Raw genomic sequence first — 25,144 nt, 5'->3', positions numbered from 1 at the left:
TTGATGATAGTGGCTAAAGTGGAACTTAATAATGTCCTATCAAATCAAATCGTATTTGTCACATGCGCTGAATACAACAGGTATAGATAGACCTTACAGTGAAATGTTTACATACAAGCCCTTAACCAACAATGCAGTTAAGAAGAAAGTGTTAAAAAAGTATTTACTAAATAAACTGAACTAAACAATAATTAAATAACAATACACATTTTTAAAAAGACAAGATGTACTCTGCTATTTTCTTGCGTCTGAATTCTACAAAACTGTCAAATATCTATTCGTCCATTACACCCTGTTGCAATTAAATACGTCTTTGTGCGGATCTTTCTGTCATAGTCTGATGTGAGTGTACTGCACCACCTCAACAGTTAATTGCCGAAGTTGCCAAACGCCTATGAAAGAGGCTAATGTGCAATGACAGAGGTGCACTTAGCCACACAAGCGTGAACTGCTAATTACAGCAACGCCTTGTAAGATTAGTTATAGAGAACAGGCTTTAAATTGTGAAATGTAGGGTTGGAATCGTGTATGGCATGTTATTCAATAGATTTGAGCCGTGTGGAAAACAGTTTCCTACATCTCCAGTGAAAGGTGACTGCCTGGAATGAAACTGGTGAACCAGTGAACCACTTCATGTATAGGCATCACTTAAAGTGATAGTTCACCCCCAAAATCAATATGTGTCAGGTGCTTTCCTCCCTCAGACATGGTTGAAAGTTGACCAGAGTGAACAACAGATATGTAGGCATGTCCTTTTAAACACTTTTGACATGGCACCCTCGGCTTGGCAGTGTTGCTACACTTGGTTCTGGTTAAAATGTGCTTTTACAGTGATTTCTCTTTCTGTCTTTTACAGTTAAACCAACGCTTATCGACGTTGACATATACGTCAATAGCATCGGACCTGTATCATCAATAGACATGGTAAGTGAATCTCTCTCTCTCTCTCTCTCTCTCTCTCTCTCTCTCTCTCTCTCTCTCTCTCTCTCTCTCTCTCTCTCTCTCTCTCTCTCTCTCTCTCTCTCTCTCTCTCTCTCTCTCTCTCTCTCTCTCTCTCTCTCTCTCTCTCTCTCTCTCTCTCTCTCTCTCTCTCTCTCTCTCTCTCTCTCTCTCTCTCTCTCTCTCTCTCTCTCTCTCTCTCTCTCTCATATGTTCCATCATCTTTCATATCCCCAGTGAGCTGGGCTGCACAGACAGGAAAGCAGTTGTATCTGGTGGTGAAGTGGGATGTGTGGGTGTTGGAATGAGAAATAGAGCCTGTGGTCACAGTGCTCAGACAACTTGTTATACCGTAGTAACTGTATCGGTATGTAAATGCTCTGTATGTAAATGACTCAAATGTAAATGGCTCAAATGTACATCACTAAACTTTAAATGTTTTCTCAGTGTCGGGCCTTGCATTGTAATACTTAGTAGTGAGATCATAATGAATATTGAATACATATGATGGTGTAATAGAACTCTGGCTTCCACTGTAGTAAGAACAACCCTTAGTGTGTTGTTCATGATATACATCGGGGTTCTTAACCCTTGTTGCTTATATACTTAATCAATCGTATATGTAATATCCCTATGTTTTGTAATCAACTTCATGCTGGTCTTGGGTCGTATAGTGTGCTGTTATTTTTCATTGTTGTGCAGTTCATTCAGAGCATACAGCCATTTTTTGTTTAGAATCAACGGCTACGCCTACTAGTGAGTCACCAGACCATCACATAACCGAATGATGTTCACACCCACCTTGGATTTTTACCTGATTATTTCAGGTACACCGTGATTGGTGAGTCACACAGATCTCCACCGCGATGTAAACTTTGGCTAGACTACGATAGCCTATAGGAGCATCCAACACCCTCTCTTAGCCACGCCCCTGTAACTGTTTGTCCTGGCAACATTACAAAAGCCAGGAAGAAAAGAAAAACAACAGATTTCTTCAGCTCGGCTTGGCTGCAAACCCCCGTCACACTTCAGTGCACCCCGAGCGTCACCCTGTGAACTGTGGAGTGATCTCCCATGCCTTGAATGTCCATTTAACACATTCAGATCATCAGAACTCTGTTTCTGGAAGACAAAGCAGCAGGTCAAGTTGATGGGTTGTATGGAACAGGGCATCCATATTGATCATCTACTATAATTGTTACTTGTTCATAAACAGTAGGGTTAGTAGTCAATGGACTCACCCAGGAATGATGTTCTATGGACATAGTTAGGGATCTAAGAGAATGCTAATATACTTGTTATAATTTGGAACTTTGTGTGATACCCATCCGTACAATAATACAGTTGAAGTCGGAAGTTTACATACACTTAGGTTGGAGTCATTAAAACTCGTTTTTCAACCACTCCACAAATTTCTTGCTAACAAACTATAGTTTTGGCAAGTCGGTTAGGACATCTACTTTGTGCATGACACAAGTCATTTTTCCAACAATTGTTTACAGACAGATTATTTCACTGTATCAAAATTCCAGTGCGTCAGAAGTTTACATACACTAAGTTGACTGTGCCTTTAAACACCTTGGAAAATTCCAGAAATTATGTCATGGCTTTAGAAGCTTCTGATAGGCTAATTGACATAATTTGAGTCAATTGGAGATCCACCTGTGGATGTATTTCAAGGCCTACCTTCAAACTCAGTGCCTCTTTGCTTGACATCATGGGAAAATCAAAAGAAATCAGCCAAGACCTCAGAAAAAAAATTGTAGACCTCCACAAGTCTGGCTCATCCTTGGGGGCAATTTCCAAACGCCTGAAGGTATCACGTTCATCTGTACAAACAATAGTACGGAAGTATGAACACCATGGGACCACGCAGCCGTTCTACCGCTCAGGAAGGAGACGCGTTCTGTCTCCTAGAGATGAACATACGTTTGTGCGAAATGTGCAAATCAATCCCAGAACAACAGCAAAGGACCTTGTGAAGATGCTGGAGGAAACAGTTACAAAAGTATCTATATCCACAGTAAAACGAGTCCTATATCGACATAACCTGAAAGGCCGCTCAGCAAGGAAGAAGCCACTGCTCCAAAACCGGCATAAAAAAAGCCAGACTACGGTTTGCAACTGCACATGGGGATAAAGATTGTACTTTTTGGAGAAATGTTCTCTGGTCTGATGAAACAAAAATACAACTGTTTGGCCATAATGACCATCGTTATGTTTGGAGGAAAAAGGGGGAGGCTTGTAAGCCGAAGAACAGCATCCCAACCGTGAAGCACGGGGGTGGCAGCATCATGTTGTGGGGGTGCTTTGCTGCAGGAGGGACTGGTGCACTTCACAAAATAGATGGCATCACGAGGTAAGAAAATTATGAGGATATATTGAAGCAACATCTCAAGACATCAGTCAGGAAGTTAAAGCTTGGTTGCAAATGGGTCTTCCAAATGGACAATGACCCCAAGCATACTTCCAAAGTTGTGGCAAAATGGCTTAAGGACTACAAAGTCAAGGTATTGGAGTGGCCATCACAAATTCCTGACCTCAATCCTATAGAAAATGTTTGGGCAGAACTGAAAAAGCGTGTGCGAGCAAGGAGGCCTACAAACCTGACTCAGTTACACCAGCTACCCGAAACGTTTGACCCAAGTTAAACAATTTAAAGACAATGCTACCAAATACTAATTGAGTGTATGTAAACTTCTGACCCTCTGGGAATGAGGTGAAAGAAATAAAAGCTGAAAGAAATAATTCTCTCTACTATTATTCTGACATTTCCCATTCTTAAAATAAAGTGTTGATCCTAACTGACCTTAAACAGTGCATTTTTCCTGGGATTAAATGTCAGGAATTGTGAAAAACTGAGTTTAAATGTATTTGGCTAAGGTGTATATAAACTTCCGACTTCAACTGTATGTATTGGGTTTATATAGTCAATGAAGGCTACTCACTCAGACATGATAATCTATGTTCCTGGCATCTATGTTCCTAATCTATGTTCCTGGCTATTGTAATTGTTTCTGTTTAAACCATATATACAGTATAAGCCTAGTATGTAGTCACCCAGACCTGATGTTATATCGGCATTGTTAGCGATCTAAAGAGAAGGAGAGTCTTTTTTGCCATAGGGGAATGGTTAGGGTTTATTTACACCGACGGGACCGAGTCCTCGGATGAGTCAACGTCATTGAAGAAGATATTAATCTAGGACAGAGTGTGATGGGAGCATGTCCGATTAAGTACCATTAACTCAGAGCGCAGTGGTCATAGTTACTGGTGCTATGCAGAAAAGATAGCACGTTGAATTAGTTGACCAAAAGAGGACACTATGCCAGAGTAATCTCGGCCTACAGTCCATCAGTTAAAGATAATGACTCTCTCTCCATGAGATCTCACAAAGCTACAGTGCTTCCTGTGGTGTCATTGAAAAATGATGGATATATGATGTTATTTGGTGCATTTTCGCTGAGTGAAAACAGATTGTGTTAATATGAGGAATCAATATTCTTCCACAGGGCATGGTTATTTTTATGTTCCACAGGATTAGTGCCAATAAAGACAGAAATAAGATCTTCAGAACCTGTCTGGTTGTTTTCTCTCCTCAGAATGAAAATAGATTGATTGAGTCTGCCTAAATGTCTAGCCCAGATAACAACGGGTTACATAATGTTAACCAGTGAGGAGCCACCCCACAGAGAGGAAGAGAGATGTTTGACGACGCCATGTTTAAAATGGAGTACATCTAAGATGTGACACCAGGTCTCAGGGGAACAACAGTGGATCAGTGGGTAGTGTTTACTCGACCAACAGAGAACCCATTCTATTAAGCAGTCTGTCTAAACTTCAGTTTCTGATAGATCTCTAAAGGATTGCATCATGACATCTGACATCTGTCTCAATATCCATGTGATACCACTTATATTGACATTTTAGTAATTTAGCAGACGCTCTTATCCAGAGTGATTTACAGTAGCATAAGGGTTAAGTGCCTTGCTCAAGGGCATAGACAGAGTTTTCACCTAATCAGCTTTGGGATTCAAACCAGCGACCTTTCAATTACTGGCCCAATGGTTTTAACAACTAATATTCATAATTTGGTGTGTATTCTATGTGGTGTGCTAGTAGGAACATTAGACTTTGTCTACCCTCCTCCAGATTCCAATAGATCGTTAATGGATTATATGGGACTATAGGATTATATGAAGGCTACAGGCCCAGATCGTATCTCTCCTTTCTAATAATTGGTGACATCATACCTCCGTCATCATAGAGCAATGAGCATTAGCTTTGGTATCCAATATCCATACACATACAGTTTGACAGATGTCAGCTAGGATTTACAGTTACAATTAGTGTAAAAAAATATATACATATTATTTTTATCGTTAGCCAACACAGGAACTCAATGGCTCCCTTGGACTAATCCAATACCATCCCTATAGTACATATCAGAAAAGAAGAATGTGAGACATTTCAACATTTTCTCATTGTCTTGGTTTCAACAATTGTTTTCACAGATTCTCCAAGTATCCACACATTCTGAGTTTCTGAATTGTAGATTTCAGCCACAATGACACCTGTTTAATGACACTGGTTTCTTGATGTACTCGTTGAATTATTGACACATTTTGTTTGAAGGGACATCTTCACAATTCTCTGCGAAAGGAATTGCTATTTTTAGGCTATATCTGGGAGGCTCACTCTGTGTCCAAGGCAACGGGGCTACCCGTAGCAGAAGCCACAGCCAGCCATACACAACATGCAAAAGTTCAAAGCTCTCTACAAGCAAGCTGCCCATTGTTGGCCAACCTTTTACACTGACCTTTTGGTCCCTCTCTCACTGTAAGCCTTTCTATAAAAAAAAAAAAAAAAATGATTAAAAAAAGTTTGGCTTGACAATGACAGCAATGGAGTTGGCAAGGTCAAACAGATCTGGGACCAGGCTAAATAAACAATGCAGAATATAAATATGTGTGGAAGCAAGTGTAATGAATCATACACACGGCTGTGAGTACTTCTAATGGGTTGATATTGTGGATTTACAGATCGTGGCATTGTACTGTAATGCTGTAAGTCCTCGGAGCATCTTTTTTTCCTCACTTGACCTTTCATAATGTGGCATTTGATATGCTCATTTTAGTGCCTGCTGTTGGACTCTAAATTCATGAGGGGCGCTTAGTGTTTGCCTGGAAGTTGCGCCGTGGGAGTAATTCTTAGCCTTGTAACGACGGACGGAGAGGCCAAGACATTCACAAGTTACCTCTTTTTTTATATGTTTAATTTGAACTCACGTTCATCGTGGTAAGACTGTTGCTTTGCCTTTTTCTCGTCTTGTAGCATCAGTCATTAAAAGCGTGGGTGTGAGCTTTCGTAACGATTTCCATAATCGCTAATGACACAGAACGAGTAAAGAGGATGTGGTTTTTTCCATCCCTACATTGATAAGCTGTATGAGCACAGCGTGTATTTTATAACCAAATATTAATCGCCAGAGTGATGATTTGAACAGTAGTAATCATATCCCATTCATATCCCGCTGCTTATGGCCCTCATCTGAGGTAGATAGTAAGGCTTTTTCAAAATTCTTTACATTTAGTGTAGAGATGGAATAGACTCCAGGGTAGACTTAATTTGGAAAACGTAGTCCCCTACAGGCGTGTTAAGACCTTAATTAGAGACCTAGGCTACTCATGATGAGTGAATAGTGCACATGCCTGGATTGATTAGCTCGTTCCTAATGTGTGCATTTTGTACTGGGATCCTAGGGACTTCCAATTCTGACATCACCACTTTGATGTTGAAATTTAAAATGGTTAAGGTTAGGGTTAGGGTTAGGGTAATGCTAGGGGTTAAGGTTAGGGTAGGGACGTCCCAAGGATTCCGGATAGCACTAACCCTTGCAAAAGAGACTTAGATCTCAGTGCGACTTCGCTGTGTACATAAAGGTTAAAGAAATAAAACATATAAAAGACACCCTGAATTCCTGTCTGATGACATCGTAGCCAACTGTACACACCCTCATGATGTAAGGAAGCCAGGTCTAACAATGGTTTAGGAATCAAGTCATTTTCGTGTGTTAACAATTTTTCCAAGACTATGAAAATGTCATTGCAGTCTTAAGGTTGTAATGAATTTACTGAAGTGAACCTAATTGTGATGCTTCTGAGGGAAATATCTATTCATATTTATACAGTTTATTGACCTCCATCTTACATTTAAAGGGTATTACAGGACTACACAGAGGCTGTTAGAGGGGGAGAGAGCAGAATAAATGCATACTTGGTGTTTGGGGTTTTTAGATTTCCTTAGAGATGAATCACTGATTTCATATCACATTCATCTTCATAACGTAGCTAGTGAGAAACTCATGGGTGAAATAACATAGTTAAAATGTTATATCAGCATTATTAATTCAAATGTAGTCATCAGTAGGTAAATGATCTACCTTATCTGTGATACTAGTTTGTCTGATCGAGCCGTTTCACTGTATTTCTCATACATTAATGTATGCCTTTTAACAGATGCTGCTATCCAAAGCAACTTGCAGTCATGCATGCATAAATTTTTCTTAGGGTTGCCCCAGCGGGAATCAAACCCATAAACCTGTGCTATGCTCTACCAACTGAGCCAAACAGGACCTTATATATTACAGTGGCTATTGCCTGGGAGGCTTGAGGAATAGACTCTTTAGACTGACGTGTTGTGTGATTGACTGTTCTTTTACTCCTTAAGGTCATGGTAACAGCTACAGTCGTGCTGCTCCCATCACACTCTAATTAGGGCTGTATTAAAGTCAGGTCCCATGTGCCTGTAAAAGTTTCCAAAAAGGTCACCCGTCAGAATCAAGATGCGGTTTCTGGGGGACGTCAACATAAGGGATTAGGAAAAGAGAAATGCTTCTATTTTTCAGCACTTTTAAATGTTAAGGCAATTTATAATTTGTGCTTGTCTTATCATATAATCATTTATGGTATGTTTTGTCTAAGAGAATAAAGGTCTTGTCTCGTGCTGTCTCTATGTTCGGGTAGACCATCAACACAGCCGATCTGCAGCTTCTCTCAATTTAAAAAAAATGAACATCTTAAAGTTAAATATATAGCATGACTGTGGATTTTAGATAATTTTTTCCCCCCAGAGTTGGGACCAAAATGTATCATAAAAGATGTAATAATATATGAAATATGTATAATATATGTAGGTTAAAGGTCAGTTTCTTCTGTTTTGTTACAGGAATACGAAATTGACATCATTTTTGCACAGACGTGGATCGACAGCCGTCTGCAATACAACAGCACTATGAAGATCCTGACTCTCAACAGCAACATGGTGGGAATGATCTGGGTCCCTGACACCATCTTCAGAAACTCCAAGAACGCAGACTCTCATTGGATTACGATGCCCAATCAGCTTCTGCGTATCTGGAACGATGGGAAGATACTATACACGCTGAGGTAAAATAAATGGCTTTTCTTTATCAGATATCACAGACATTGTTTGTTTTGAGCAGCCACCTATCGTTCCATCTTTGTTCAGAATTTACATCTTAGCAAACATTGGGTTTTCCCTTTCAAGGAAAGACAAATAGACAATATAAATGAAAATAGTGTCATTACTACCCATCTTTGTACTGAAGATCACATCTAGAATATTCTAACTTCCTCAGAACTCAGGTAGAGTTCAACACAGTGTAAGAAGGTGGCACAAACACGCTGACATCTGTGCCACATACTGATGCTACACCAATAACCAAAAATACAAATCAGTCTACTCTACGATAAGACTAACATTGTTTTGTATCTTTCATCACTGCTCTGCTAAGTGGTTTAGCACACTTGGTACATTTGCTTTGCACACTGTAGTAGACTGTCTTCGGGAGATAATGCTTTTTAGGGCGTAAATGTCATCCTTTCAGTCCTTTTTTGCTAAGTTTTCAACCGTGGATTCACCTCCGCTGAGAAAAAGAGAGACATCACCCTGCTGTTTGCATAACTGACTGAGGTATTCCCTTGGCAACAGGCAAAGCACAGGACAAAGGAAAAGAATGTGTGGGCAGGTTAATTATTGTCAGGACTGACCTGGCTTGCTCCACAAGGCGGAATCATACAAGATCCGACATTATCAGCCATTCTCAGTGAGCTTTATCGGTTAGTGTATTATCTTTGAGCATTATTGTTTAGCATTATACAGTATATGGGCATTATCACTGAAATTATTGTTGAGCATTATCACTGAGCATTGTTAGTTAGCATCATATAATGCCCATAATGTCTATACACACACCATCATATACATATATATTTATATTCCGGACTCTGACATTGCTCATTCTAATATTTCTATATTTCTTGATTCCTTTCTTTCGATTTTTTTTAGACGTGTGTATTGTTTTGTATTGTTAGGTATTACTGCACTGTTGGAGTTAGGAACGTAAGCATTTTGCTACACCCACAACATCTGCCAAATATGTGCACGTGACCAATAAAATGTGATTTGATTTATCGGTGATGCCTATTGTTGCGCATTATAATTGAGCATTGTCAGTGAGCGATATCAGTTTGCATTATCAATGAGCATTTTCAGTAAGCATTCAGTTAGCGTTATTCATCAGCGTTATCATTGAGCAGATCTAGAAATCTTCTTGAGTGGCATCCTGGTCTGATTAAAACAATGGAGTGAATCTAAGCTCCCATTTAATTCCTCTTCACTGTGAACTTCAGTCAAGCCAACGTAAACAAGAGTGACATTTTATCAGGGAGACAGAGGAAGAGGAGGAGGAGAAGAAGAGAAAGAAAAGAGGAGACGAATAGGGTGAAATTCGGTCCGATGACCTACATAACTCCGGGACGAGAGCATTTCTAAATCCGCTCATTTTTCTTAACTAGTCTGTCGGAGTTTGTTACTCAAGGAAAATACCAATTTGCAGGGCTCACCAGACTCGGAGGCGACCAGCCGGCCGGCCGACCCGCAATCTCCAGCCCCCTGGCACTGGCAGTCATGTCAGGATAATAGGTGGCCCATTAGGTCTCTCACAGCCATGCAACAAGGTGCCAGTTTGTTAACCCCGCAATCGCTCATTCTTTTCACACCAACAGAAAAATGGAAACAACATAGCAGCGAAATTCAGCATTATGGCTATCTGTCGCTTTCTCAGCATGTGCAGAATGTGAGAACAACATCAAGAGCCAGCTTTCCCTTATTTCACACCCTATGCTGTCTTCATCAATAAATTACACGTTCACATCACCAGTGGTGTATGTGTTTAGCGCAGTGGTGATTGTTGTAGCACTGCTCTCTCGGAGCAGAGGTGAACTATATGTGAGAAACGATGGCAATGCTCACTCACGGCCTCTCTCTGACTCATGCTGTAGGTTGACCATCAATGCAGAGTGCCAGCTGCAGCTCCACAACTTCCCTATGGATGAGCACTCCTGTCCCCTGGTCTTCTCTAGCTGTGAGTATTGTACGGCCAGGCAATAATGTCACCCATTCATATGTCATATATTTTGTATAAACATATAATAAAATAAATGGGGAAATCATATTTCTTAATATATGAACAATACATCAGGAAACATCATGTTTCATGTAGATGTATGAAAAATACATGAGAAGAAGTAATATATTTCATATGGATTGAATAATTGACGCCGTCACATACAATTTAAGAAAGTAATCTAGGGTAACAGAATAAAGCTTGAAAGATTATTTCTGTTGCGATCCTTTTGAAGAGGGAATGGGGGTGTGGGGGTGCAGCAAGGTTAGGCAGCAATGGTCGCGGCAACAAACAATGACAGACAAAATTGTTGTTTCATAAATTGAGCAAATTAGTACAGTTCCATTTCCTACTAAACATCTCTGGACAGGTATATCTCCCTTGTCTCACATACTCCTAATATATACACAACAATCAACGTCTTATATATGCACAAGACAATCACAGTATGATACACAATAGACACCAAAAGCCAGACCATAATATCACAGGCATTTCCTTCTCCCCCACGTACTGTAGTCTTACAACTCCCTTTTATATAAACGATGGAGGTACCTGCAATGAACGCCGTTGGTCACTACAGGTCCATTGCACTAGATCCAAACGATACCGTGTGTATTCTGTCACAGTATGAGGTCGATGCACATGAAACTGTTTTGAGTAGGAGGCTTGTTGGGCAGATTCTCTGAAAGGTATATAGGTGTGTAGCCTGAAAGAGAAGGATTGTCTGCAGCTTTTCATGAGAATGCGTGAGTCACCAATGTGAAAGCTTGGTGCAAAGCTACTCTGTACCTCTATACCGTTCGTTAAAGCCACATTGAAAACCAGGCTTTCTGGGCAGTCCATTAACAACACAACAACAGCACATCACCTGCAATAAAATGGGACAAAATTCAGTTCAGGCAGAATGGCAAGTGAACATAGAGCATGATTGTTAAGTGAAATAGAACACTGAATTTCTACCATTATTAAGGATTGGTGGGAACAGGATGTGAAAGCCATGCACGCTGGAGCTAATGGATTTCCAGCTGTTTCCCAGATAAAGACCTTGATCTTACTTCTATTCAGTCTACAATAAATCACCCGCCCCCCCGTGTACGTATGCCCCCTCCATTTCCCCACCCTTCCAATGCAACACCATTGCTTCTCCATCCACAGCCTATGTACTCTATGTACATCCATACAGTAAGTCATCCTCAAATGTCACCTTCAGAAAATAGTCCTATCATATTATTACGGTTTGAATGTTTTTTTGTTGTTGGAAGTAAACATCTTGGTCTGATTGCCCAGACACAGATTGAGCGTAGTCCTGGTTTAAAAAGCATGCTCAATAGAGAATAGGCTTAATCTCTGTCCTGGAAACAGGGGGTCTGAAGAGTTAACTTAAGGAAAACGGGAAAACTCAATCCAGTCCTCCACACCACCCACCCACTGGCTTGACAGAGCCAACAGACACATCCTCGCTGTTTGATATTTTCACTTACCCCAGGGAAAAGAACATTGGACATGTGGCGTGCTGTGTTCCCATGGCGATAATGGCTGCAGGTAGCCTAGCGGTTAGAGCGTTGGGCCAGCAATCGAAAGTTGCTGGTTTGAATACCCGAGCCGACAAAGTGAACGATCTGCCGATGCGTCCTTGAGCAAAGCACATAATTTGTTCTAAGGGCACTATACTGCTATGGCTGACCCTGTAAAACAACACATTTCACTCACAGGAGTTTGGTGGCATCTTAATTGGGGAGGACAGGCTCGTGGTAATGGCTGGAGCAGAATGAGTGGAATGGTATCAAAACACATGGTTTCTCTGTATTTGATGCCATTCCATTCATGCTGTTCCAGCCATTATTATGAGCAGTCCTCCCCTCAGTAGCCTCCACTGATTTCACTGCACCTTTTATTAGTTAATCAATGTGGACTTTCTCACCTTTCAGATCTTTAAACGGATAGTTATGAAATTAGATATTTGCTTCCTTACCCTGTAAGCAGCCTAGAAATGACAGCAATCCATGCTTTGGTTTACCTTTCCTGGCACTGTTTCCAAATGTTCATGTTTTAGCATTTGTGACACAAATCCCATTCAAGTCACGGGACCGATTTTACACATCGTCCAAATCATCCCAAAGTATCTTAAATGTATTGTGAAGCTCAACAAAGTCACTTATAGATGATTTGAACATGAGTCGCGAAAAATGCTAATATCGGTCCCATGACTTGAAAGGGATTTGTGCCACAAATGCTAAAACGTTAGCATTTGGAAACAGTGCCAGGGAAACTAAACCAAAGCATGGATTGATATCATACCTTGTCCATATACTGCTTACAGGGTAAGGAAACCAATGTCATTTTGTAATTTGGGAGGAAGCGCATCGTGCCTCAATCTAACGAGAAAAAGAGAATTACAGATAAGAGATCAGTCATTTCTGTCCATTGAAGTGTTTCTATATGACCAAACCTAGAGCACAGTGGATATAGGCTGCTATACAAGGATTCATAGACATCTGGCCCTTTTACATTCTCTTTGCTTTGACCCAAGCTATTATCTGTGCAGAGGAGGAGAGAGGAGTTTGGCTGGGCTGTCTACCATGGTGCGTTTCTATGTAACCTACAGTACAGAGTAGGATATGTCAATACCTCACATTTACCAGTGAAGAGTCAATCCTACAGTGCACTGACTGTACTCCTATCATCTTAATGGAGATGGGAGAGTATGTGGTTTCAGTTGTGTATTGGGTATAGTTGTTGTGGGCACGTTAAGGAGTGCGCCTAGACGCTCCCATATATAGCGTGCCCGCCCCAGAGGTGTAAAAGTTCAGTCACCTGCCAACATGGCGCTCAAGTTTATTGCCTGCACCATGGAGTAAATAGCCTAAACTTGCCTTTCCGCCTCCTCGTTATTGGATTGTACTTTCACTATGTCACGGACATAGTACTGAACACGAGGCGGATCCGAACTAGAATGTTTGAAGAGGATTTGTGAGTAAACATAAAATGGGCTCCCGAGTGGCGCAGCGGTCTAAGGCACTGCATGTCAGTGCTAGAGGCGTCACTACAGACTCTGGTTTGATTCCAGGCTGTATCACGATCGGCCGTGATTGGTAGTCTCATAGGGGGGTGCACAATTGGCCCAGCGTCGTCCGGGTTAGAGTTTGGCCGGGGTAGGCCGTCATTGTAAATAAGATTTTTTTTTAACTGACTTGCCTAGCTGAATTAAGGATAAATAAAAGTGGATTTTCCTTTTCTGATGTGATCATGGCTTTTTATGGGAAGATTAAGGAGTTTGCTGATGAAAAGCCTAGCTCTTGGGAGGAGTATGTTGAAAGGCTGGAATGTTTTTGTTGTTGCTAATGACATTGAAAATGACTAAAATAATTGCACTGTGCTGCTCTGTGTGTGCGGAGCGGTGACGTATTCTACACTGAACAAAAATGCATCATATATACAAAAGTATATATTTGAGCCACACCCGTTGCTGACAGGTGTATAAAATCGAGCACACAGCCATGCAATCTCCATAGACAAGCAATGGCCCGTACTGAAGAGCTCAATGACTTTCAACATGGCAATGTCATAGGATGCCACCTTTCCAACAAGTCAGTTCATCAAATTTCTGCCCTACTAGAGCTGCCCCGGTCAACTGTAAGAGCTGTTATTGTGAAGTGAAATAGTCTAGGATCAACAATGGCTCAGTCGCAAAAGAGTAGGCCACACAAGCTCACAGAACGGGACTGGCGAGTGCTGAAGCGCGTAGTGCATAAAAATCTTCGGTTGCAACACTCACTACTGAGTTCCAAACTGCCTCTGGAAGCAACCTCAGCACCAGAACTGTTTGTCAGGGGCTTCATGAAATGGGTTTCCATGTCCGAGCAGCTGCACACAAGCCCAAGATCAACATGCACAATGCCAAGTGTTGGCTGGAGTGGTGTAAAGCTCGCCGCCATTGGACTCTGGAGTGATTAATCATGCTTCACCATCTGGCATTCCGAAAGATGAATCTGGGTTTGGTAGATGCCAAGAGAACAGTTTGGGGAAGGCCCTTTCCTGTTTCAGCATGACAATGCCCCCGTGCACAAAGTGAGGTCCATACAGAGAGGGTTTGTCGAAATCGTTGTGGAAGAACTTGACTGGCCTGCACAGAGCCCTGACCTCAACCCCATCAAACACCTTTGGGACGAATTCGAACGCCGACTGCGATCCAGGCCTAATCGCACAACATCAGTGTTTGAGCTCACTAATGCTCTTGAGGCTGAATTGAAGCAATTCCCCGCAGCAATGTTCCAACATCTAGTGGAAATCCTTTCCAGAAGAGTGGAGGCTGTTATAGCAGCAAAGGGGGAACCAACTCCATATTAATGCCCATGATTTTGGAATGAGAGGTTTGACGAGCAGGTGTCCACATACTTTTGGTAATGTACTGTATAAACTCAGCATTGGTTTCATGTTTCATGAGCTGAAATAAAAGATCTCAGAAATGTTCCATATGCACAAACAGCTCATTTCTCCCAAACAAATGTTCACACATTTCGTTATATCCCTGTTAGTAAGCATTTCCCCTTTGCCAAGCTAATCCATCCACCTGACAGGTGTGGCATATCAAGAATCTGATTAAACATCATTATTACAAAGGTGCACCTTGTACTGGAGACAATAAAAGGTGTCACGACTTCTACCGAGGGTAACTCCTCTCCCTGTTCGGGCGGCGCTCGGCGTCGCCGGTTTACTAGCCGCCACCGATCCCTTTTTCCTTTTCTGGTTGTTTTGTCTGTGATTCTTTTCACACCTGGTTTCAATTGCGTTTATTTCTGTGTGTATATAGGGCACCTGTTACCTGCCTTATTTCGTGCGCGATTAAGCTTGTGTGTATTTTGCGCTCGATTATCTTTGATGTTTCTTGTTTTCGTTATTACGCACGTGTAGTTTATTTTCGGAACTGAGTTTGTTCCTCCGTGCGTTTGGCACAAGGTTCTGTATTGTTTTCACTATTTAGGCACTTGTATGTAGTGTCGGAACTGTGGTTGTTCCTCCGTGTGTTGGCACGAGTTTCTGTTCCTTCGAGAGCGTAGTTTTGGATTTTCGTCTGTGCCAATTTTGTATTGGTGGACTATGTATATATAATTATATATTAAACACGCTTCTCAGAAATCCCTGCTCTCCTGCGCCTGACTCCTACACCTCTCACCGAGACGCACCTTATCACAAAAGGCCACTCACAGATGTCTCACGTTTTGAGGGAGTGTGCAATTGGCATGCTGACTGCAGGAATGTCCACCAGAGCTGTTGCCAGAGAATGTAATGTTAATTTCTCTACCATAAGCCATGTCCAACGTCGTTTTGGCAGTACGTCCAACCGGCCTCACAACCGCAGACCACGTGTAACCACGTTGTCGTGTGAGCGAGCAGTTTGCTGATGTCAACGTTGTGAACAGAGTGCCCCATGGTGGCAGTGGGGTTATAGTATGGGAAGGCATAAGCTACGGACAACAAACTGAATTGCATTTTATCGATGGCAATTCGAATGCACAGAGGTACTGTGAAGAGATCCTGAGTCCCATTGCCGTGCCATTCATCCGCCGCCATCACCTCATGTTTCAGCATGAAGATGCACGGCGCCATGTTGCAAGGATATGTACACAATTCCTGGAAGCTGAAAATGTCCCAGTTTTTCCATGGCCTTCATACTCTCCAGACATTTCACTCATTGAGCATGTTTGGGATGCTCTGGATTGAACTGTACGACAGCGTGTTCCAGTTCCTGCCAATATCCAGCACCTTCGCACAGCCGTTGAAGAGGTGTGGGACACCATTCCACAGGCCACAATCAACAGCCTGATCAGCTCTATGCGAAGGCGATGTGTTGCACTGCATGAGGCAAGTAGTAGTCACACCAGATACTGACTATTTTCTGACCCACGCCCTTACCTTTTTTTTAAGGTATCTGTATCTGTATTCCCAGTCATGTGAAATCCATAGATTAGGGCCTAATTTATTTATTTCAGTTAAATTTCCTTATATGAACTGTAACTCAGTAGAATCTTTGAAACTGTTGCATGTTGCGTTTATATTTTTGTTTAGTGTACATTAGGTTCTCTACTCGCTCCAGCCCTGCCCAATGCAAAGAGTTATGATCACATAGTGGCATGTTTGAAGCGGCCTTTCAGCCCAGATCCGTCAGGAATTGTGCAGAGATTTTATTTTCATAATTGTAAACAAAATGCAAATCAGAATATCTCCAGTTTTGTTGCTGGTCTGCGCAGGCTTTCGGTGCACCATCATTTTGGAGATCAGCTGGAGCCGATGCTGCTTGACAGAATTGTTAGATGAGTCTATTGGCTGAGCCCAATCTGATATTTAGTGGCTGAGGTAAAAGCCTTGGCAGCTGAGACTGCTGCAAATAATGCCTGCCTGCTTCACCCTGAAAGACCAGGGGCCTCATTTATAAACGTTTATAAACGTTGCGTAGGCACAAAAGGTGTACGCCACTTTCTAAGCAAACTTTGGGATTTATAAAAAACAAACTTGACGGGAGAATGTGCGGTCCTCCAGACACTTTGACCCATACGTATGCACATAACCTGGAGAAATGACAAACTGCGACTCCGATTGCAGAAGGATGAAACTCGAGAAACGCTTTGAAATTGATGCCAGTGGGTAAAATAAATCGAAATATTACATCTCACGTATTATATATGAAGAGTTCCCTGGAGTGCACACAAAAAAAACACACAAAAAACATGATTTAGGATAATAAATACAAACGGAGATATCTGTTTTTGCAAAAGAACCCCTTAAATATGTTGTACAGTTTAATCGGGAATCATATTTAATTGGATCTGTAATTATTAAACAATATTTGCATGTTGTGAAATTTATTTTCATAAATAATAAGGTGAACAGTTTAAACTGATGCCGTTTCCGATGCCTTTGTCGGGCAGATACGAGTGCACAGTTTCATATATTGTTATCACATGTTCGTTGCGCAGAACTGTCAATGTGATTTTGGCCCAGTCATTGTCAGGGTAATTACCACACCTGAAGGTTTTATGCAATTGGGTATCTTTGACAATCAAATGGGTGGGTATAAAAAGGCATGCAATTACAATGCGTAATGACGCACAATGGCTGCTTTGGCACTGTTGGAAGATTTGGCGAATGGAAGAATTCGGAGAGAGCAAATTTTCAGAGACCAGCAAGATTTACTGGCCAATGATGATGAGTGGCTTATGAGCCGGTTCCGATTGCCAAGAGCTGTTCTCTTGGATCTCTGTGCTGTAGTGGGCCCAGCATTACAGAGAAGCACCCGCAGAAACCAAGCCGTGCCTGTCCCACTTCAACTCCTTGGCAACCTCGTTAATAGCGTCGATGGTGTCTCTTTGCGTTTGCAGGACTGCATCTGTGAGGACACGGCCGCTGGAGGGTTGTGACGCACGAGGTGCGGTGGAGACGCCGGGGGTGGGCGCACTCAGCTCCTGCTCAGCTGCAGCACCACCGACCCCGCTGGAACACGCAGCGACTGAAAATAGATGTCAATTGTTTGTAAATAAATGTTTAAACACAACTTGAATCTGTTTGGTTTACACTTTTCAAACGAGGTAATACTAATTACATACCTGGAACATCCGGTGCGTCTTGCATGTCCGTGTCCACCTCCGTCACTACTCCACTCTGGAGGGATTCCCCTATAATACTGGCAATCGCTCATCAAGGGGCTTGAGCTCCGGTGGCACAAACACTTTGTCTGTGTAAGGCTATGCGCCTTTTGGCCTCCACTTTAATGTTGGATAACGTCTTATTTCTGAGAGAGTCTGAACTTCTGAGCCAGCGGCATTCACAGCGTCCGCCACATGCTGACACTCTGACGCCTGTTTGGTATTTGTAATGCTCACACTGTGTCCACCAAACAATATATTCTTTCTTGCTTCAACCTCCCCTACAAGAACTTCCGTTGAATATTAATTAGGGGCGTTTCACTGACTATCTATAGGCAACTATGAGCGGTAAAAGGGTAGGACAAGACCAAATTTTGAGTTGATTGTGATTTATAAAGGGAAACTGGCGTGGGAAGTGCGTGCACACTGTTATAAATCAGAATATTTTTGTGCGTAAGCACTCTCTGTGTTTTGTCCGTACGCCACCTTTTGACGTGAATCCTCCTCACAGTTTTATAAATGAGGCCCCTGGTCCTCCAACTGTGCCTGACATTCGTCTCGCTGAACGTAGTAGGCCGGTGCTCACGGAGGGGGGGCAGTCAGAGTCTAGAGTCCAGAGAGGACTTCAGAGCCTGTTTCAGATGTGGAGGTGCCCATCATTCCAACAGCTGTAGGTTTAGTGCTGCAACCCGTCACTACTGTAAATGGAGAGGACATATAGCTCGACTTTGTTTGACAAAAGTCCCAGTCCCAGGCCTCAGGCAGCTCAGTCATGCCCACTAGGACCACACAACAGACACACTTGGTAAACTGTCACCCAGACCCTGAGAAGTATGTTGTCTATAGTATCCATGGGAGGCCACAGCCTGAGAGGGAGAAGTCAATTTTTGCTGCACCCAGTGTTGAGTTCCAGAGGTTCCACATTGACAAGGATGGCGTGCGACCAACCCAGGATATGGTAAAGGCCATAAAGGCCTTCTTCCCAGAACAAGTCTGAGCTCCAGTCGTTTCTGAGGCTTCTCAACATTTTTCCCCCTGCTTGATAAAGCTACAGCCCTGGCATCGCCTACTGGACCCGGCCTTTCCCTGGAGTGGGAACGACACTCATGAAGAAGTCTATAAAGAGGCTAAGCAGCTGCTGCAAGCAGATGGGCTGCTAGCCCACTATGATGATAGAAAACCCCTGTTACTGGTCTGTGATGCGTCTCCATATGGGCTCGGTGCCTTGTTTAGGCATGTGGAATCTGATGGTCGGGAGGCACCTGTGTGCTACGCATCTAGGACCCTAACTGTCACTGAACAGTACTCTGCACAGCCGGATAAATAGGCCCTGGCGAACATTTTTGCTGTCAAGAAGTTCCAAGTTCCATTTGTGAGGTCGCCATTTTGTGGTGTACACCAACCACAAGCCCTTGCTGGGCGTGCTTCATCATATGAAGCCCATGCCCCAAAAATATTTTCACTTGCATGGTCAGATGGAGCCTGATACTGGGACCCCATAGTTATGAGCTCAGCTATCATCCAGGGAAGCAGTTGGCTAATGCAGATTCCCTGAGTTGCCTGCCACTCACTACCCCTTTGTCGAGGCACCACCTCACTGGGAAGTGATGCTGTTGGAGATGGTGCCTGATGCCCTTCTCTATGCTTCTAGGATAGCCACACTGACCTTCAAGGATCCTGTCCTGTCCCGAGTGCTTCGCTGGGTGCTGCATGGATGGGCCTCTGAAGTTCCTGGCAGAGAGTTTGGGCTTTAATGGTATCGTCGGAACGAGCTGTCGGTTCACAAGAATTGTGTGTTGTGGGGCAGTCGGGTTGTGGTACCTGGCCTGGCGAGGGAGGGGGTCCTTTCCATGCTGCATGATATGCATCCTGGAATAGTGAGGATGAAGGCACTGGCACAGAGCTATGTGTGGTGGCCTGGGATGTACATGGAAATTTAGGCTGTGGTGCGCAGCTGTGTCACCTGTCAGGAGTCACACCATGCTCACCCAAGGCTGCCTTGCACCCATGGGAGTGGACAACAAAGAAATTGTTGTCTTCATATAGACTTTTCTGGGCTATTCAAAGGAAATACTTTTCTCATTATGGTAGATTCCCATTCAAAGTGCATGGAAGTAGCCATGGTCATCTTGATGCCCTCTGGTGCTGTAATAGGCACCCTCCATTTGCTGTTTGCCATTCATGGGTTGTGTGACGTCCTGGTGTCAGATAATGGAGCTGGCTTCACTTCTGCGGAGTTTAAGGAGTTCGCTGGGCGGAACTGAATCAGACATGTCACCACAGCCCCATAACATCCGTTCTCCAATGGTCAAGCTAAACACATGGATCAGACAACCAGGGAGGCTCTGTCTATGATCTCGGTGGGTGACTGGCAGACCTGACTGTCAAGGTTCCTGCTGTCTCAACATGTTATGACGGCCTCTACTGGGAAGAGTCCAGCCGAGCTGTTAATGAACAAGCGATTGACAACTGCTTTAGATCGGCTGCACCCGGACATGGCAAGTGACATGCGTCTAAGGCAGGAGGGTGATGCAGACAGGGGACGTGATCATTTAAGGCATTTTCTACCTGACGAGTCTGTGTACATGAGAAACTACTCTGGAGGCCCTATGTTGTGGAAGAAGCCACTGGACCTGTCTCTTACAGGACTCGGACGCCTGATGGTTAAGGGTACCACCGCCATGTGGATCAGCTGCAGGGCCACTAAGCTGCAGCCCCCTTTGCTGCACCCTCTCTCATTGGCCTGGATGCCCTGGACACCACACCTTTAGGAGGAAGTGCCAACTCCAGAGCCAAACCCTGATACCCAACTTGCAGCTGAGCCCTAGCCTAAACTTACCTTTCTGCCTCCTCGTTATTGTATTGTACTTTCACGGCATAATAGTTTCTAAGATATTGACATGCACTCAGCACACTCCACATCATCTCACCAGCTTTCCTTTGTTGTAGCTTTTGCTAGTGTGAATAACATTGTCGCTTTGTGTGTGTGTGTGTGTGTGTGTGTGTGTGAGAGAGACACACCTCATAATAACATGTTAATGGGATACAGTTCACCTGCTTGAAATCATCAGAGCACAATGAAGTGATTCATTTCCATTGCATGGCTTTCAAATGAGATTTCACAGGCACACACGCACCTCTGTGAAAAGCGAAGGTCAACTCTGGCATCCACACAATGCTCTCTCACAGTATCCTATTACACTCTGTTGTGCCCCTTTTCATCTGCTCTTACAGCACTTTACTATGGCCATGTTTTAGTGGTGATCTACTCTATTTAGGTATATTTAACAGGATGCAATTAGTAGGTTTTATTTACATTTACATTTGAGTCATTTTGCAGACGCTCTTATCCAGAGCGACTTACAGTAGAGTGCATACATTTTATTACATTTTACATACTGAGACAAGGATATCCCTACCGGCCAAACCCTCCCTAACCCGGACGACACTATGCCAATTGTGCGTCGCCCCACGGACCTCCCGGTTGCGGCCGGCTGCGACAGAGCCTGGGCGCGAACCCAGCCCAGCCTGGGCGCGAACCCAGAGACTCTGGTGGCGCAGCTAGCACTGCGATGCAGTGCCCTAGACCACTACGCCACCCGGGAGGCTATAATACATATATAGGAATAAGACCCATCAAACAATAAAACATGTATTGGTCAGATTGAAGCATAAATCTTATTTTATTAGAATGAAATGCTACCATAGGGTCACAGGGTCACTGTGTATTTACTTGACTTACAGATGGTTACCCCAAGGATGAAATGATTTACAGATGGAAAAGGAACTCCATCGAAACCTCAGACCAGAAGTACTGGCGCCTCTACCAGTTTGACTTCATGGGCCTGCGGAATACCACAGACGTCCTAAAAACGACAGCAGGTACAGTAAATGAGTAATCGTACATTTAATACCCAAACAGCTGACCTTCTGTTTTTCACAACCAATCAAATCAATCCTCATCACAGCCCTTCGTTGGCTCCTGTGTTCTCCATCCAATTTCTCTCTGAATTATTAGATACTGACTCGTAAAAATTCCAAGGAAAAAGGAGAAAGTGTTATTTTTAGCTGTTTCTTATTCAAATGGTCTGCATTTACTGTAAATTATCTGTCATATTCTCCTGTCTATTAGCAGGGGGAGACAGCAGGCATTACCAGCTGGTGTCTTGAGGTCTGGTGCCACCACTCTGGCTTAAGTCAATTGATTTTCCAGTCTTTGTAAGCTATTGCATTGCAAAGACAATTGCTTTGCCAGTTTTGCAAGATATTGCCAGAGAGCAGAGACAATGCCTTCTCTTGGAAGATAGTCAAGATGTGTAGTATTATTGTACCTTGGAAATGACAAAGACAGCATTTGGCAGGGCAGAAAACAGGTTGAAATTGCACTTAGGAGTAGTACTCTGGTAGTAGACTTAGAAGTAGTAATTTGGTAGTGGATCTAGGAGTAGTACTTTGGTAGTAGACGTAAGAGTAGTACTGTGGTAGTAGACTTAGGAGTAGTACTGTGGTAGTAGACTTAGGAGTAGTACTGTGGTAGTAGACTTGGGAGTAGTACTGTGGTAGTAGACTTAGGAGCAGTACTTTGGTAGTAGACTTAAGAGTAGTGCTCAGGGAGTAGACGTTGTCTTTATCATTCACTGTGTAATAAAAAAGGGCACAATGAAAGTGCATTTACCTGTCTTCATAATTCATTGTGACATTAAACATATTGTTTCTCTGTAGATTGCTTGAAGCTCATCAGAAGGTCTCCTCCGGTATAAAGGCAAACATATTTTTACACAAACCATCTGGATTAAAGATTCAAAATATTTAATTATTCACTTAAATTATTTTCAAAGGCCTATGATGTGGTTTGGTTTTAATACTGAATTCTACATCTATTTATTTACAACAATCATTCCTTGCGACTAAGGTTGTGTTTTACAAACAGGTATCTAATTATACTCATGAGTGGTGCTTGCTGGAATTACTTTGTAATACATTTGTAATGCATTCATGACATCATTGACGATTAATGTAGCAGGGTTTCAAGAGGCTGATAAATTGATCTCATGTATGAATCCTCAAGCTGTAATTAGCCCATATTGACCCTATTCTCAAATTTCATAGGTGACATTGTTCATGGTGTACTTTATTCGTTTTGGAGAACGATGATTTCATCTCCATATTGAAAATAAAGTCTTAAACTCAGGTGATCCAATAAATTATGTGTTCTACGTATGGTGCACTGTGATACAAGACCAAGTTCTGAGTGGAGAACTCATGAAAGCTAGAGTTCTTCCACAGATCTTCCTTCAGTTCTGTTCAAGGAAATTAGACGTTTCTCATCTTGTTTTCACTTTTTCTTGACTCCCAGCTTGCATCATGCTGCATGATGATTAGCTTGCTTGCTCCTGCAGCTAAAAATAGCATGTCATTAATTTACATCTCAACAAACTCTGAAAACAAAGCGTTAAATTTCTTCTTCTTGTTTTTCATCCAGCATGAAATGAATAGGTATTGTGCTGTAGCGTGGTAATGAGGACAGTGGCGAGTGGACAGTTCCCATGCCACCGTGCCATCGGGGACTTCTGGTTCTACCGCTGTTATATCTGCCTCCTTTTTTTCTATTGTTACAGCATCCCTCTTCAAAACCCACCAAAGTAGACTCCCTGAAGCATTGTGTATGGTGCCTTGTTCTGTGGTTCCCCCTGATGCTAGCTCTCATGATTATCTCTCTCTCTTACTTTCCCTCCCTCCATCCCTCTCTCCCCATGCTGGCTTGTTCTTGTTCCACCTGACGCTCTGATTGTCCCTCAATCTCTTCTCTTTCTCCCTCTCCCCCCTTTACTCTCCCCCTCCCTCCCTCTCTTCCTCCTTACCTCGCTCCCTCCCCCTCCTCGCCCCTCACTCCATATACATCCCCCCTCTTTATCCCTCTCCCTCTCGCCCCCCCTCTCCCAGGTGATTATGTGGTCATGACAGTGTACTTTGACCTGAGCAGGAGAATGGGTTATTTCACCATCCAGACCTACATCCCCTGTATCCTCACCGTGGTGCTATCCTGGGTCTCCTTCTGGATCAATAGCGATGCCGCCCCTGCCAGAACAGCGCTAGGTACCTGATCTGAAGAATACCATTTGGCAGGATACACACTGATATTATAATAAGTAGATGATGAAAACCCAAGGGTTCAATCAAACCTGTTCCACCAGTGTTCATGTAGTGTACTGTATGTGTTCAGCAATGACTACCACTGCATGTGTTATTCTGAAAGGAAAAAAATACATCTGAGTCAAGCTGGTTTGTTGAAAAGGTGGTTACCAACTCTTGGTACCACAATGGAAGATTGCATGAAAAATCTATATTTTATTGTTTAGACTAGAGAACAATCTGCATGTGTTTATGCAATGTTATGTTCTGCTTTCAAGATTCTTGAACCGTCTTATTTTGTTTATGCGATGTGCTTGTAATTTATCAAGGCTTAACAATTACCTTTTTGTTTACGTTTGTAATTCATTCATGATTTTTCCCCGATGCATGCTTTCCATTAGTGCATGTACATTCGTCTGGATTATGTTGTTGAAGGTGATTGGGAGTTTGAGTTGAACTTTGCGGTAAGTACGATTCAATTCCTCCAGGCAGCTCTTGTAGCGGACCTTGATCAGGTCATTTTTTTGTCTTCAAGATCAAATATATCACATTTAGTCCAAATTACAATATTAGCATTATACCTGGCCTTTAACTAAGTGACAACACAAGCACATTTGCAACGGTGGTTAAACAAGTCAAAGCTGAACGTGTATTAACGAGTCCGTTTCATCACCAAACCATCCTTGAACCACCACAATCACATCGAATAGTCTCGCTCGACGGTCTTGACACCTGTTACGGCACAGTACAAAGATAAGCCCGGAAACATGTTTGTCTTTCCCCTAGCTAACAGGCAAGGATGCTGACTGTAGGAGTAAAGAGAAATATCCCATTCTCGTTGATAAAATCAATTATTTAGTATCTATTCTGGGGCATGAAAGCGCAGCGTTGATTTTTCCGGGCCTTCCCGCTGATCGATAGCGGGTTGAAAAGAAAGAGG

The 25,144-nt window shown here is 42.8% G+C and overlaps 1 protein-coding gene across 1 annotated transcript in view; it reads left to right on the top strand.

Annotated features, from left to right (window-relative positions):
• The window catches only part of LOC120050744 (gamma-aminobutyric acid receptor subunit gamma-3-like), a 39,308-nt gene that overhangs the window by 9,617 nt on the left and 4,547 nt on the right, over window positions 1-25,144 (top strand). The window contains exons 2-6 of the mRNA XM_038997305.1: window positions 857-924; window positions 8,167-8,387; window positions 10,305-10,387; window positions 21,817-21,954; window positions 24,016-24,168. Coding sequence (XP_038853233.1) covers window positions 857-924; window positions 8,167-8,387; window positions 10,305-10,387; window positions 21,817-21,954; window positions 24,016-24,168 — 663 coding nt within the window. The remainder of the gene's footprint in view (window positions 1-856; window positions 925-8,166; window positions 8,388-10,304; window positions 10,388-21,816; window positions 21,955-24,015; window positions 24,169-25,144) is intronic.

Source organism: Salvelinus namaycush, chromosome 7 (genome assembly GCF_016432855.1).
Source record: "Salvelinus namaycush isolate Seneca chromosome 7, SaNama_1.0, whole genome shotgun sequence".
Lineage (NCBI taxonomy): Eukaryota > Metazoa > Chordata > Actinopteri > Salmoniformes > Salmonidae > Salvelinus > Salvelinus namaycush.
This window is presented reverse-complemented; position numbering and strand designations above follow the sequence as displayed.